Source organism: Morone saxatilis, unplaced genomic scaffold, assembly GCF_004916995.1.
Source record: "Morone saxatilis isolate NCDOM2014 unplaced genomic scaffold, NCSU_SB_2.0 Contig18, whole genome shotgun sequence".
Lineage (NCBI taxonomy): Eukaryota > Metazoa > Chordata > Actinopteri > Moronidae > Morone > Morone saxatilis.
Window position 1 is genome coordinate 17,718,078 of NW_023339740.1, and position 11,710 is coordinate 17,729,787.

General features: G+C 43.0%; 1 protein-coding gene across 2 annotated transcripts in view; it reads left to right on the forward strand.

Annotated features, from left to right (window-relative positions):
• The window catches only part of pax7a (paired box 7a), a 44,279-nt gene that overhangs the window by 24,230 nt on the left and 8,339 nt on the right, over positions 1-11,710 (forward strand). For both annotated transcript variants that reach the window (XM_035662375.1, XM_035662374.1), the window contains exons 6-7: positions 5,642-5,807; positions 6,288-6,481. In XM_035662375.1, the coding sequence (XP_035518268.1) occupies positions 5,642-5,807; positions 6,288-6,481 (360 nt within the window). The remainder of the gene's footprint in view (positions 1-5,641; positions 5,808-6,287; positions 6,482-11,710) is intronic.

Here is an 11,710-nt window from a genome sequence, read left to right on the forward strand (position 1 = left end):
CCCACCTGGTCCACCCCCCAGGAGGAGGAACGGACACAAATGATGCTCTTCTTCTCTAATAGCTCATGGAATGGCTTTGCTGGCCTGGCCCTGTAAAACTGAGGGGTTATCAGATGGAAAGTGGCAGGCACCACCCTGCATCAGCGGAGCAGAGACTAAGGTAGACTTGGCAGCTATCGCCCTCCCACTTTTGACAGCCTGGAACTACATTGTGAGAGATACGGATCATATCCCACAATTTGTCAGTTGGGGCGTGATAAAACCGATTGGCAGGTGCTCGATGGTGGTTGAAGGAGCGCTGGTAGCTCTGCTTAAAAGGGGCCAGCGGGGCTGATAAAGATAGATGGTGAAAGGGTCTAAAATGCGCAGGCGGGAGGCCAGACACAAGGGAGAGTTAGCATCGTGTTTGATGAGGTTTTAGGTTGTGGAGTTAGCGCCAAGGCCAAACACTCATCACTTCCACAAGAAATCTGATGCAGTATTAATTTTTACAACACAGCTTTTCGGGCTGTGGCGGTGGGAGCAGCCACACTTGCACTTCACATAGGTTACATTTACCTCTGCCATGCAACCTGGAACAAACTGCTTCCACATTATCACCATGTGTTTAATGACAAACGGGGATGACAGTGAACACCATGACTGGTGGGACACAAAATTCAAGTTAAAATATGAGTACTGGTGGAGCACCACACACCCCCTGATCTTATAGCTTCCTTTTCTCAAGCCCTGAACACCGGGTTAGTCTGTGAACGACATCTGGAAGATGCGTCATTGCAGCTGCTGGCTGGGAGAAAGCTTTTCTCTCAGGCCAAAGGGTCTCCTCTCTTCCTTTGCCCTATGATAGGCCTTTTTGGGCACCTATTGTGGCAAGGCCCAGCGGTGGTTTTTACATTTTACAAACAACATACACATTCACATGTCCATTAAAATTCAACATTTTTATTTATAAGCACCATCAAACAGATGCAGTGGTGCAGAAGAGAGAAGTGGAGAGCAGGTCACAAGAACGATGAAACTGCGAAAAAAAAAAACGCGGAAAAAGAAGACACTACGAGCGCTGCACTGCGAGCTGAGCCCAAACACAAGCCACAGATCATCAAGTTCAGACCAACTGACACAGTGCAAGTGCAGGAAAGTCCAGTGGCCGCAGGCTGTAAACTCGAGAGAGAGAGCCAAGCAAAGGTGAATCCCGAAGACAGGACCGTGCACGAAAAAAGAACAGCCAAGGCACCGCAAGACCATATATAAGAAAAACCAGAAAGAGACCATAAAAAAGAAAGCGAACGCACCACAAACACTGATACTGAGAAACAACACAATGAGCAAGGTAGCGCTGTGGGGGGAGGGGGGGGGCAGTGCAGGCAATATGATGAAGATGAAGCAAATTACATTCTCTTCTATTTAGACTGAAGTTTTTAAGAGAGTGACTCCTGAGTCTCGACTGAGGCTCATCATCTCAGCATGCTGCCTCCGGCTCACTTTACCGAATCTGTCACATAGATCCTCTTTCATTACCAATAAACATTCTGCATGTAGCTATTATACTTAGTGGAATCTAATAAGGTATAAGCATTGCTTTTTACGAAGCGTGCAAATCAATTTGGTAAAAAGTTTCTCTCTTTATCTGTGGCTTGTGCTGGCCTGTTGATGCATGGAATGAGCACAGGCAAACGACCTATATGGATCCTATGTTCTGGCCCTCATAGTTTTATGTGACAGACCAGTACAGGCAACTTCAAACTCAAACTGATGCTTTTAAACAAGTTTTCAACATAGCGAGTGAAAATATAATCCCATAGGGGGGTATCAGGAGGTAATACACAGTTTCCTGATTGTTATAATATCAGTTGAGTACCAGGGGCAAGAGAGAAAATCACAATGGAGCTGAGTGGTGACAACCAAACCCAACAGGCAACTGTATTCCCGCCAGTATGGGTTTATGTTTCATAAAGGAATAAATAGGATTTGTGTAGATTGTAGGGGAGAAATTGTTGCAATGCATCAGTGTGAATGTTCTAACAGTTTCTTATTATTAGAATTTAAATGACTTTGGTACAGTGCTTCTGTACTCCTGATACTTATCAAGCTAATCCCACTCTCCTCTCAAATTCACACTCCTAGCTACTTTAATTAGCATAGTGCCAGTCTGGAAGGCAAGCAGGGAGGGAATCAGAGAGAGAGAGAGAGAGGGGAAAGAAGAGGGGAAGGAGAGAAGAGGAGGAGGTGTGAGGGAAGGGAGGGCATTGCGTGGTATGAGACAGAAGAGGATTTGTATGTTGAGGCTGGTTGCATCACCCCTCTGTGTTTTTGTGGATATGAAGTCAGCAGCACATTTTGTTTTGTCATTATCTCGGCTCTTGGTATTCATCTACCGAATGTTGCAAATTGGCTCCTGAAAGGCATCACATATTCAGCGCTTGTCTTTGACAAAATAATTCATGGAGGATTGTCTGAGCGGGGAATTCTGAAATATGAGTGATCCTATTTAAGAGAAGCAACAGAGAGAGGTTTTTACTGCAGTGCAGTGTCACACGTTTACGCTGTTTGGAGTGTGTATTATCACTGATCAGCGATAAGAAAATGCAAAATGCCACTTGATCGCTAGGAATCGATTCTGTTGGCTGAGAGTGAATGGAAGATTAAAGCAAGCCACCAGACTTTAACCGGAGACTGAAACTGTGAATGTCGTGGCTGGTGCCTATTGCAGGATTGTTATCCAATTGCAAGTTCTGAGGTTTACAACAAGACCCCCTTCTACTTAGGCTCTACAACAGTCTTCACCATCCTCCAAGTATGTCTTCCTCAAGACCTTCCTCTTTTGTTTCACAAGCAGGGCTAAGCTTGACTTCTATAAGATGAGTTACTGCTCTTCCATCGTCCCTGCCTCTCAAAACTTTCTCCATAACCATTCAGAGATGTAGCGCAGACGTTTCCAAGTGCACTGGATCGAGGGAAACCTTTTAGTCCGTGAAAACAAAACAGAAGTGAGCCACATGAATTCTGTGGCACACTTGTAGGTAGATAGGGGAGACATGGACGAGCGCTGCAGCTCTCTGTACTGCAGAGAATTAAACCGGATTGGGGAGAGCAGAGAAGAATCTATGGTCCAAGGTGACTTTGTGATCAGGTTCCAGAGCGCAGCCTCAAATCCTCAGCTTCAGGCTGTGTGTTAGTCTGCGTGCGAGTGAATATGTGTGTAAGAGTGTGCTCGCAATGTATGCATGTGTGTGATAGCATATGGGCACTTGTGCGCATGTGCATTGCCACTTGTGTACATGTTTATCCCCGTCTCTGCTGAGAGCCTGACGATTGTTGGACAAAGTGGCACATATATTAAAACACTGCACCCGGCTTTTGTTCACACTAACTCAATACAGCTGCAGCCTCTTTGGTAGTTTAGGCAAGTTTAGTGTATTAATGTCGAAGAAAGCCTCTTCAAAGCCTGAGAATACTGTAAATTCCAATAAATTATAAGGATGCGCTTCATTGACTTTTCTCTTTCAGAATTTTCTGGCAGCTGCTATGAATTTGTAACAGCAAATACATTTTTGAAAGAATCAACATAATAGAAACGTTAATGTCAATGCAAAATGTTCATACTGAAGGTATCAGCTAAATGTTTATTGACATTGCTTACAGCAACTAATGCACAATTCAACATTTTTATGGTCACTGCTTGAGGGTTAAAGAAAGATCAGAGTCTTGGTTTAATATTGAGAAAATCAACAATGGCTTGGAGCATGAGACACAAAGTGCTTTTTTACTTTACTACTTTAGTGCTTTATTATCATCAAATAAAACCACAATCCTCATGTTGTAGAACAAAATAATTTAGTGGTATGTACACATGCACTAGAAACAGTAAAGTTAGGAGTGAGAGATTGCAGGAAAAGGAAGCGAAAATGCACTGAAGAAAGGGAAATGGTGAAAGCAAAAGGCGGACTTCAACGTTAAAGAGTTTTGTGTCTGCCATGATGGAACACCTCCTTCCTAAGCTTGGAGGACAACGGGGTAAGGAAGTTAAAGTGAACATAAAAGAGGGGTGGGGTGAGTGGATGAGGTCGGAGGTGAAGTGGCACTGTGGGGTGGGGTGATGGGGAGTGTGTGGAAGAAAGGGGTGTGCCCCCCGTGCCCCCTCCCCTGGACCAGGCAGCTGTTTGTCTGGCCCAGTAGGAGCTTAGTTCAGACCTTGGACCACGCTCCACTACATCCCAATAGCAGAAATTTCACTGGAGCCACTCACCACATTTGTTTTGGAATAGCTGATTGAGGGATTCAAACAGAGTCCTTAGAAGCGATCAGGCTTGAGATAAAGATTTCCTGTTGGTTTTCCAGTTGCATAATTGAGGTTTGCCCAACACAGTCATCGCCTGTTGCACCCCATTCTCATTCTAGTGAGTGCTCAAGACTAAACCGAGCTATAGGCAAAAAAAAATCACCTGGTCTTTGCAGACGCAGTGACTGTGTGTGAAAAGAACCACATTCAAATTAAGATCTCTGTTTGGCTGAGATCCCTTGTAGGCCTATACGAGTTTATATGTATGTTTGTGTGTACAAAAAGAGGCAGCCCCCAAAAAGCAGTGAGTATGTTGCTGTGTAAGTCCCCTTGAAAGTGTCCCTCTTTAAGACCTGTTTAAAAGGGACGCCCCCTCTTTGTGTCCACTGTTCTCTGTGGCGTATGGAGGGGCTTTTGTCCCCCTCTTTCATGTGCTCTCACAATAGCCCCGGCCGTTTGAAACACAACAGTAGATGAACTGCACTGACAGTGTATTAAACTCTGATGAATTGCCTGTGCGAGGCATAGATCAATGTCCTTCAACCCTTAGCACACAGTGAAGCCCGGGCCTTGTCTTGGTTAAATGGAACAGGTTGCTGGCTCTTTTCAAAAGGGCCTGATTATATTCATGTTTTGTTGAAGCAGAAACCTTTTTAAAATGTGTAAATCTTTGCGGTTCAAAAGAGTCCTATTTTTTTCCCCCTTTCATTCAGGGAATTTGGTGCTGTTCATTTGTGAGCATTTTGCCATTTGCGGCTTTAGAACTTGGTGTCTCGACTCAAAAGTTAAAACACTTTCTTTCTCTTCAAACTGACTTTTAAAGCTTTAAAAACAACCACATTAAAACAGCACAGTGGTAATATACCGCTTAATGTGTCTCTCCATCTCCAGAAAAGTGATGGCCTCTCTCAAAGCATCTAATAGCTTCACAAACACACTTGAGGTGTGTGTTGTGGAGGTTAGTTGCCTACATCTGACCTTTAAATGACTTCTTCCCTCTAAAGGGGGCTTAGGGCAGCCTGTTTACACAGATCACAGCTTCAGTCCCTTAAGAACAACAGGGACGGACCACTGAGCCTCTATGGCAGCTCCCACAGGGACAGCAGACTCTCAAATACCACCAGCACCACCACTCACACTAACTGGCAGATTAATCACAGGTGGCAGGAGCCGGCAGACTCTACTGAGAGTCTACTGCAGTCAAATGCTCACAGTGCGAACATAAATGGAGTTTAAGTGAGAGAAAAATAAAGCAAAAACAACTTGTAACCTGCAGGGACTCAACATTCAAAACTAAAACTGAGTAAAAACAAAGAATTTGAAGCTCTGATTTCAAGTTGTGTGTATCTTCCTCTTTTTCAGGTGTGGTTTAGCAACAGGCGAGCCCGGTGGCGCAAACAGGCTGGGGCCAATCAGCTAGCAGCCTTCAACCACCTGCTTCCTGGAGGATTCCCACCCACAGGGATGCCAACTTTACCTACGTACCAGCTACCAGATTCCAGCTACCCCAGCACCACGCTATCGCAGGGTAAGACCGAGACTTGTGCACACAGCCTCAGAAAATATTTCCGAAAAATACAGCATGATTTGTGAGTTTAATCAAATTTTGGTAAAAAATTACATTAGTCCTATTTATTTGTGGTATGTCATATTTAATGTTGAATAACATTATAAATTACATATGAACCATGTGCACCATATAAGCCAGTCGTTATGTTTACAGTCACATCTTTGTCACAGTGAAACAGAAACAAGCCTTTACTTATTTTCATCTTCATTACAAGTACAAGTCACTTCTGTTCTTCGAAACACTTTCAACATATAAAAAGACATTTTTTTCTATGCTAAAGAATTTGCAAGAAGGAAACTTAATGTATGACTTATGACTTACTGAGCTTAAATCTTGAGGCTACTGTTTATTCTTGTTTAGCTTCAGCACAGAATTTGAAGTACTTTTCCCCTTGATTCTCTCTTACCTGTGCACTGTTTGTGTTGTTCTTGGTGTCAGAGGGCAGCACATTGCACAGACCCCAACCCCTGCCTCCATCATCCATGCACCAGGGAGGTTTGAGTGCTGACAGCAGCTCTGCTTATGGTCTCTCATCCAATCGCCACAGCTTTTCTAGCTACTCTGATACTTTCATGAGCCCCTCGGCATCCAGCAACCACATGAACCCAGTCGGCAACGGGCTCTCCCCACAGGTCAGTCCAAACAATTTCTACCTTAGTATATCTGCAAGTATATATAATGTCCCCACATATAGGTAGTGTTCACATTCTTCAGTCTATCCCCTCCCCCTCCTCTCACTGTTCGTCATGTAATTGTATTTGACTGAAATTAAAATTCAGAAACAGCGTGTTCAGCAAAATAACCGCCAGTGTGGGCTTTTATGTTCGCCTTCCAAAGCCCTGGATTTATTTTAGCTACTCCAAATTGCTACATTTGTAAAACAATTGGATTAACATCAACAAATTAAAATTCATCTTGATAGTACCGCAAGTACTCAAGCTGCTCCAAACAGCGGTTTTCGACTTTCCTGGGACATTTAAATCCTGCGCAGCGCAGTGAGAACACATGCAGATGAAATAATTAGCTAAAGCTTATAAATGTAGACCCATAATCTTCTTCACGTAATTGTCTGCAGCTGGAAGACTCCAGTCCTATGTGTGATTTTCCTCATCTCTTTACTGCATGATTTCCAGGCAAAGCGACAGAGGCGATGTGCTCTCTGCATGTGAGGTTTTTCTTGTAGGTTTATCCTGCTGGTCACTTCACATGCTCTCATGTCATGATAAAGAAGAACATTACCCAGGCTCTTTAGGATCCTGGGGCTCCTAATTGCAGTTTAAATCTATAGAAGCCCAAAAATCTCTTCTCTACCCATTCTTCTCATCCTCCTTTGCTGCTATGTGCACGTTTGTTTGCATCCTCCTCTGAAATGCGCTAGATTTCACATGTTAACCTCTTTGGACACCTCCATTAATGAGCGTTTAAATGCGACTCTATGGTAAGGGTTGAGCCTTAAGTAGCACAGAATGAAAAATGATTTGTATTGATGCAAATCGTGTGTACGGAGTGAATTATACACAATTACCCATCAATACTGGCCAGTCTTGCCCACCCTCACCAACAAGATGTGGTTAACAGGCAGAAAATAAGATTGAAATGGTGTGTAAAGAGTTGAAAATGAATTTCAATGCTGCATTTGTCCACAATTACCCCGTCGTTCACACATGTTTTATTGGGAGTTTTTTTTTTTCTTCAAATATTTCTCAAAGCAGATTGGAAACATTCTTGGTATTACCCTCTTTCTTCGGAGAAGAAAGAATTAAGGATTTTGTGACAAAAAAGAGATTTTCTCTCCTGCTGGAGCGACGGAGGATAACATGGAGGCTCACAGCGTGTTTGATTGTTAATCGTGGCACAGGGGCTTTAACTGCTAATGCTCTCCCTGCAAACCTGCAGAAAAACACCAGGAACATGGAGTCTTTTTTTTTTTTTTCATTAATGGCTCTCTCTAATACTGGCATGGGGTACACTGTCGCTTTCTCTCCCTCTCTTCACAGTCATTCAAGAATGTGTTGGGATATTAAACATTTCCTGTCATAGTGAGGATTAGGACAGGAGCCTTTGGGCAACTGTACAGCATGGATTCCCACTATTCAATTACTCTATCAAGTGGGTTTGATTAAATTCTTTTTTTTTTAAAAAGGCACCTGAAATGTATTTTATTTGTTTTTCAATTGTTTATTTATTCAAAAATTAAATTGTGAATTTTCGTGTTTAAAATTTTTTTTTAGAGGGACATAAGCATTTGGTGTGGATATTTTGATGTGTCACACCATGTTTGCGCCACACAGAATTGAAATGTATTGAATGCATGCAGAATGCTGTGTGGCATTCCTATCAGTCTCTCAGCATGGAGATGAATGTTCACACTGACAGCAGAATCAGAGTTCACTCTGTGGTCCAGCGTCCTGCTGGGCTGGACAGCCCTCATCTCTCTCTCTCTCTGTACCAACATGCGGCTAACAACATAAAACTTACACAGAAAACCCATACAATAAACACCAAGTATACCTTGTCCAAGTCTGACCCTGTTTTGTCTTTGCATTTAAACAAATTTCACTCAAACGGCAAATTAGTTTCAGCTTTGGAAAATTATTTTTAATTGATGTATTGATTATCGACCCGCGTTCGATACCTCACAGTTTATTTTTCAGGACTCACAGCATGTTTTTACCCTCCTGTTTTCCCTTCCCTGTAATGGAAAAAAGCAACACAAAGAGACTCTCTATCGAGATGGAAATGAGAATTTGATATTGTAAGTTACAGACAGCATCTGTTTGCAGAAGATATGCTTGTGCATTGGTATGTGCAAGCTATTTCTTCAAGTGTCTGGCATTGATGGCCTAGCTGTTGCTGTAAAGATTGACAAAAATTCTCTGATTCCCAGTAAATGGGCTGCGGTGGCGAGGTGCCAAGTCTGTAATGGAATCCTGCAGCGTTCAGCAGTCCCGACAGGAGCTCGCGTCCATCCCAATCCCATAACCTATCCCGACAGCACACATTTTCCCATTACAGGCGGTGGAAAAGCCATGCACTCTCAAACTGGTTGCTGTCATTGTGGGGTATACAGCGTGTTTGGCTGGTTAAGGGAGGCAGTATATTAGGGGTGGTGAGAGTGAAGCTGTGCATGGTTGGGCAAAAACCAGAAGTGTGTTTTGTTGTTGGTCTTGTTTCATTTAGCGGCACAGCAGGTTTTATAAAGAAGGAAAGGCAAGGGCATGGAGGACAGGCATTCCAGTATTTTTCTATCTTTACCTGAAGATTTAAGCTTATGTCTGCTTTTTTATTATGGCCTTTCTCATTTTTAGTACTTTGTCTCTGCCTTTTAAATGGCCATGATGATGCTTCAAATACAAATTTAGCATACTCTTGCTAGAAAACAAATAAGCAATATTTGCTTTGGACAGACAGCTTTCCTTTAACTGAAGAGGCCGTTACAGTCATCTCTCAAGAATATTGTATATTTTCCAACAAAACCTGGTAATAGGAAACTCTAAAGAGCCTTTTAGAAGCGGTGTTCATGGACATTGCATTTGTGGGGAAACATTTGGGCTGAATTCCTCATTATTGCATGACAGGGACACCTGCTGGGAGAGGAAAGAAAACAACTGCACTGACTGGAGCCATGTGAGAGCAGCTCAGTGGCAGAGCTTTGGTTTCACTCTTCAAGAGAAATTTCGAGAAATAATGACACCAGGTGATAAAAAAAGGAGAAAACGCATTTCTCTTGCAAAGTAACAGCGAGAATTGCACTGTTGAGTGCTTTGAAGTGATGCTGTATGGTGTTCACAGGTTATTTAGCACGATAAAGAGGCATGATGGTGCAAGGTGAACACCACAGGTTCGGTGGACAGAGATTTTATTGCTGTTTTGATGAAGGAAGTTCACAAAGTTTTGTGAGGAACTTTTTTTCTGTTTTGCAGTTTTATGAAAGTGTTGTGTGTTTTGGAATGACAAGGATGTGTGTGTGTATCTGAGGAGGGCCTTTGGGCTGTGTGAGTGGGCCGGGCCTCCACACATACACACACACACACACACACACACACGTACACGGGATCAGAGGCAGAGCGGCTCTCACCCCTGCCTCCCTTTGATCTGTGTCCCCAGGCCTGCCTGCCCGCGCGGCGCTGCACCGTACCACGCACACTGACACCATGCTCACCAGCGACTCCCCACAACTGTCTGAGAGAGATAAGCCAGGGGAGACTCCAAACTGTGCTGCTGCTCTTCCATTAGCTAGCGCAGACGCTTCTTTTAAAAACGGGATGAATTATTTTTAAGAAGCGAGCTCTGCCGTTGCCAAAAAAAAAAAAAAAATGGAGAGGGGAAAATGTACGGAACAATCTGGAGCTCTGGCTTCATTCCGCCTCCCTCCCTGACTTCTAACAAGACATTCTGCACCTGAATACCAATGAGAGGGGGAGATTCATGTAGTCCCCCACATTATTAAAACTTGGGCATTAAGCCTCTCACCGGGCACTGTGTCAGCTGGCAGGCTCCACTGACAACAAATCAAAGGGGATGAGCACATAGCCTGCATTCATAGCTCAGCCACTCGCAGAGCAAGAGGGGGAATACATACTGGTTAATTAGAACTCCCATTAAAACAAATACTGTTTCAATTTGGCAAGTATAAAAAAAGATGTAAGAGGCTTTCAGAAAAAAGAGACCTGCTGTTGGCAGCTGCCAAGAAAATCCAGGGACTGTAAATCATATCCACTGGCTATACTGTTTCTGTACAGATTATTAGTGTTTGCTGTTGTTTTGCAACACTTTTGAACTCTGAGGAAAGATTCTGCGTCTGTGACACCATAAATGTACCTCTGCACACATTGTGGTCGTCCTCGTGTTGCGTTGGCCTTTCGCTCCTTTCAGATAATGTATCCTGGTTTGTTTCTGCAGCTTGCAGAGACTTGTATCTGAATTCTGTATGCTTTGTGAAGGATGACATAACTAATATTTAACAGTCTGAAGTTGAAGCTTTAAGACACCTTAAAGAACCAAAGGATTCCACTCATAGAGCAAATCATTGTCATAGCCACGGCTTTACATAAGGGCCTCTTTTGCTTGTAGCTGAGACTGTACTGCAGCTTCCGAGCCGTCTGTGTACCTGAGCCATTTGTTGCTCATTCCATCTTTTAGGTCTCCCGAGCACCCAAGTGAAGCCATTTTCTTTTTCATTCCAAAATATTTTTGGTCGGAGCTTTATGTATTCATAATCTATTTTTCACCTACCAACCTTCCTTCCCTCCATTTGGCTTTTTGTCATACCCATGATGCCTTGCCAATAGTGCTTTGCTCTCTCCCTCTCTCTCCCCACCTTCCTCTCTTGCTCCAACTCTCTCCCCTGGAGAGGCAGCTCTTCTCCCTACGCCCAGATGAAAGGCTATGGCGGACAATAAAAATGCTATTTAAATGCAAGGGTGTTTGTGTGCGGGTGAGAGATATTTCCTGCTGAAAGTGAGCTGCTGCATCCTGATAAATAGTAAATATAAGGGAATGTGATTTACATTTATCTTGCAGAGGCAGCCAATATGAATTTCAGTAAATCCTAGAAGATGGGGATTTAAGGAGGAAAATGACTGAGACTGATTCACATGCTGTGTGTCCCACGCAGTTGAAATGCCTATAAGGTGGAGAGTGGTACTGCCTTTATTAAAGTATAGGCACAGACATCGATCCTATCTAAAATACCTATTACACACAGACATACACTGTGTCACATGCTCATCTGTGGAGATTTCCAGCTTCATACACACACAATTTGAAGGTGACTTGTAATAAAATAATAATAATAATAATAATAATAATAATAATAATAATAATAATAATAATAATAATAAATAATAATAAATCTTCCA